At 56.1% G+C, this 1,074-nt stretch overlaps 1 protein-coding gene across 1 annotated transcript in view; it reads left to right on the top strand.

Moving 5' to 3' along the window:
* ERI3 (ERI1 exoribonuclease family member 3) overlaps positions 1-469 on the top strand; it is a 118,465-nt gene extending 117,996 nt beyond the window's left edge. The window contains exon 7 of the mRNA XM_031058730.1: positions 306-469. Coding sequence (XP_030914590.1) covers positions 306-388 — 83 coding nt within the window. The 3' untranslated portion in view covers positions 389-469. The remainder of the gene's footprint in view (positions 1-305) is intronic.
* The last annotated feature ends 605 nt before the right edge of the window (positions 470-1,074 follow it).

The raw sequence follows: 1,074 nt of genomic DNA, 5'->3' as shown, positions 1-1,074 counted from the left end.
CACTTGTCAAACTCTGGTCAGCGAGCATAGGGAGGCACCACGGGCTGGCTCTGGTGGGGACATGGATGGCCCCCACCTTCAGGTCCAGGGCATGGATCCATCTCAGTGCAGCACTGGGTCATTCTGGGATGCAGATGGCCAGTGCTGGGACTGAGAACTCTTCAATCACACCACATCACTGCAAGGTCCTTGGGACAGAGTACCTGGACTGGTGAGGACACAGGCCTGGCATGGGATTCAGAACTTGCTCCAGGAACTCGTTTGGATCATGCCTCTAACCCAGTATCTCTGTGCTTTCTCCTTAGATGACTGCAAGAACATTGCCAACATCATGAAGACACTGGCCCATAGAGGCTTCATCTTCAAGCAGACCTCCAAACCTTTTTGATCCCCGAGGCAAGCCAGGCAAGGGCTGCATGCGCCCGGTGCCGGCGAGGCGGGGAGGACGGGCTCCAGCATTAAAAAAAAACCCGGCAACCGAGGCCAGAGGAACCGACACAAAAAAAATCTCAATTTCAGCTGTTAACTCCAGTAGAGGTTGTATATATGGGAAGGCAAATCTGTGTAGACCTGATGTGACTCCCTCTCTGGGCTGCTCCGGACATTATGCCATGCTAGCGGACAGCCGCGTAGGGCGCTTGCACCACATTTTAGACTTGTAGTTCGTTCTTTTTCTTTGGCTCCTGATTTCCGTCCCTCCCTCCATATCCCAGCCCGTCCTCCCTCTCCCACCCCGTAGCCAGAGCATCCCCCATATCCACCCTGGCATGGGCCATACCCACCTTCCCTTCTTCTTTCTCTTCTCTGGTTTTATGTTTTCAGGCCTCGACGTTTGCTGCAGCGATGCCGGTGTGTGCCTGCACTCGGGCAGCACTCACGGAGGCTCAGTGTGTCCAGACGGCCCCTCGCCCTCCCCGCCAGCTCCCCCCGCCTCTCCCCTGAGCGCCTTTTCCCCTTTTTGAGTCAACACTAACCCCTCTCTGACTCCTGTATGTGACAAACGCGATCCGTCTCTTTATGTTCAAGGTGAAGTGCCTGTATTCTCCGCTGCAGAGCCCCTGGCAGCCCCCCCGC

The sequence above is a fragment of the Geospiza fortis genome, unplaced genomic scaffold, assembly GCF_000277835.1.
Source record: "Geospiza fortis unplaced genomic scaffold, GeoFor_1.0 scaffold333, whole genome shotgun sequence".
Classification (NCBI taxonomy): Eukaryota; Metazoa; Chordata; class Aves; order Passeriformes; family Thraupidae; genus Geospiza; species Geospiza fortis.
The sequence above is the reverse complement of the archived record's forward strand: the minus strand, read 5'-3'. Positions and strand labels throughout refer to the sequence as shown.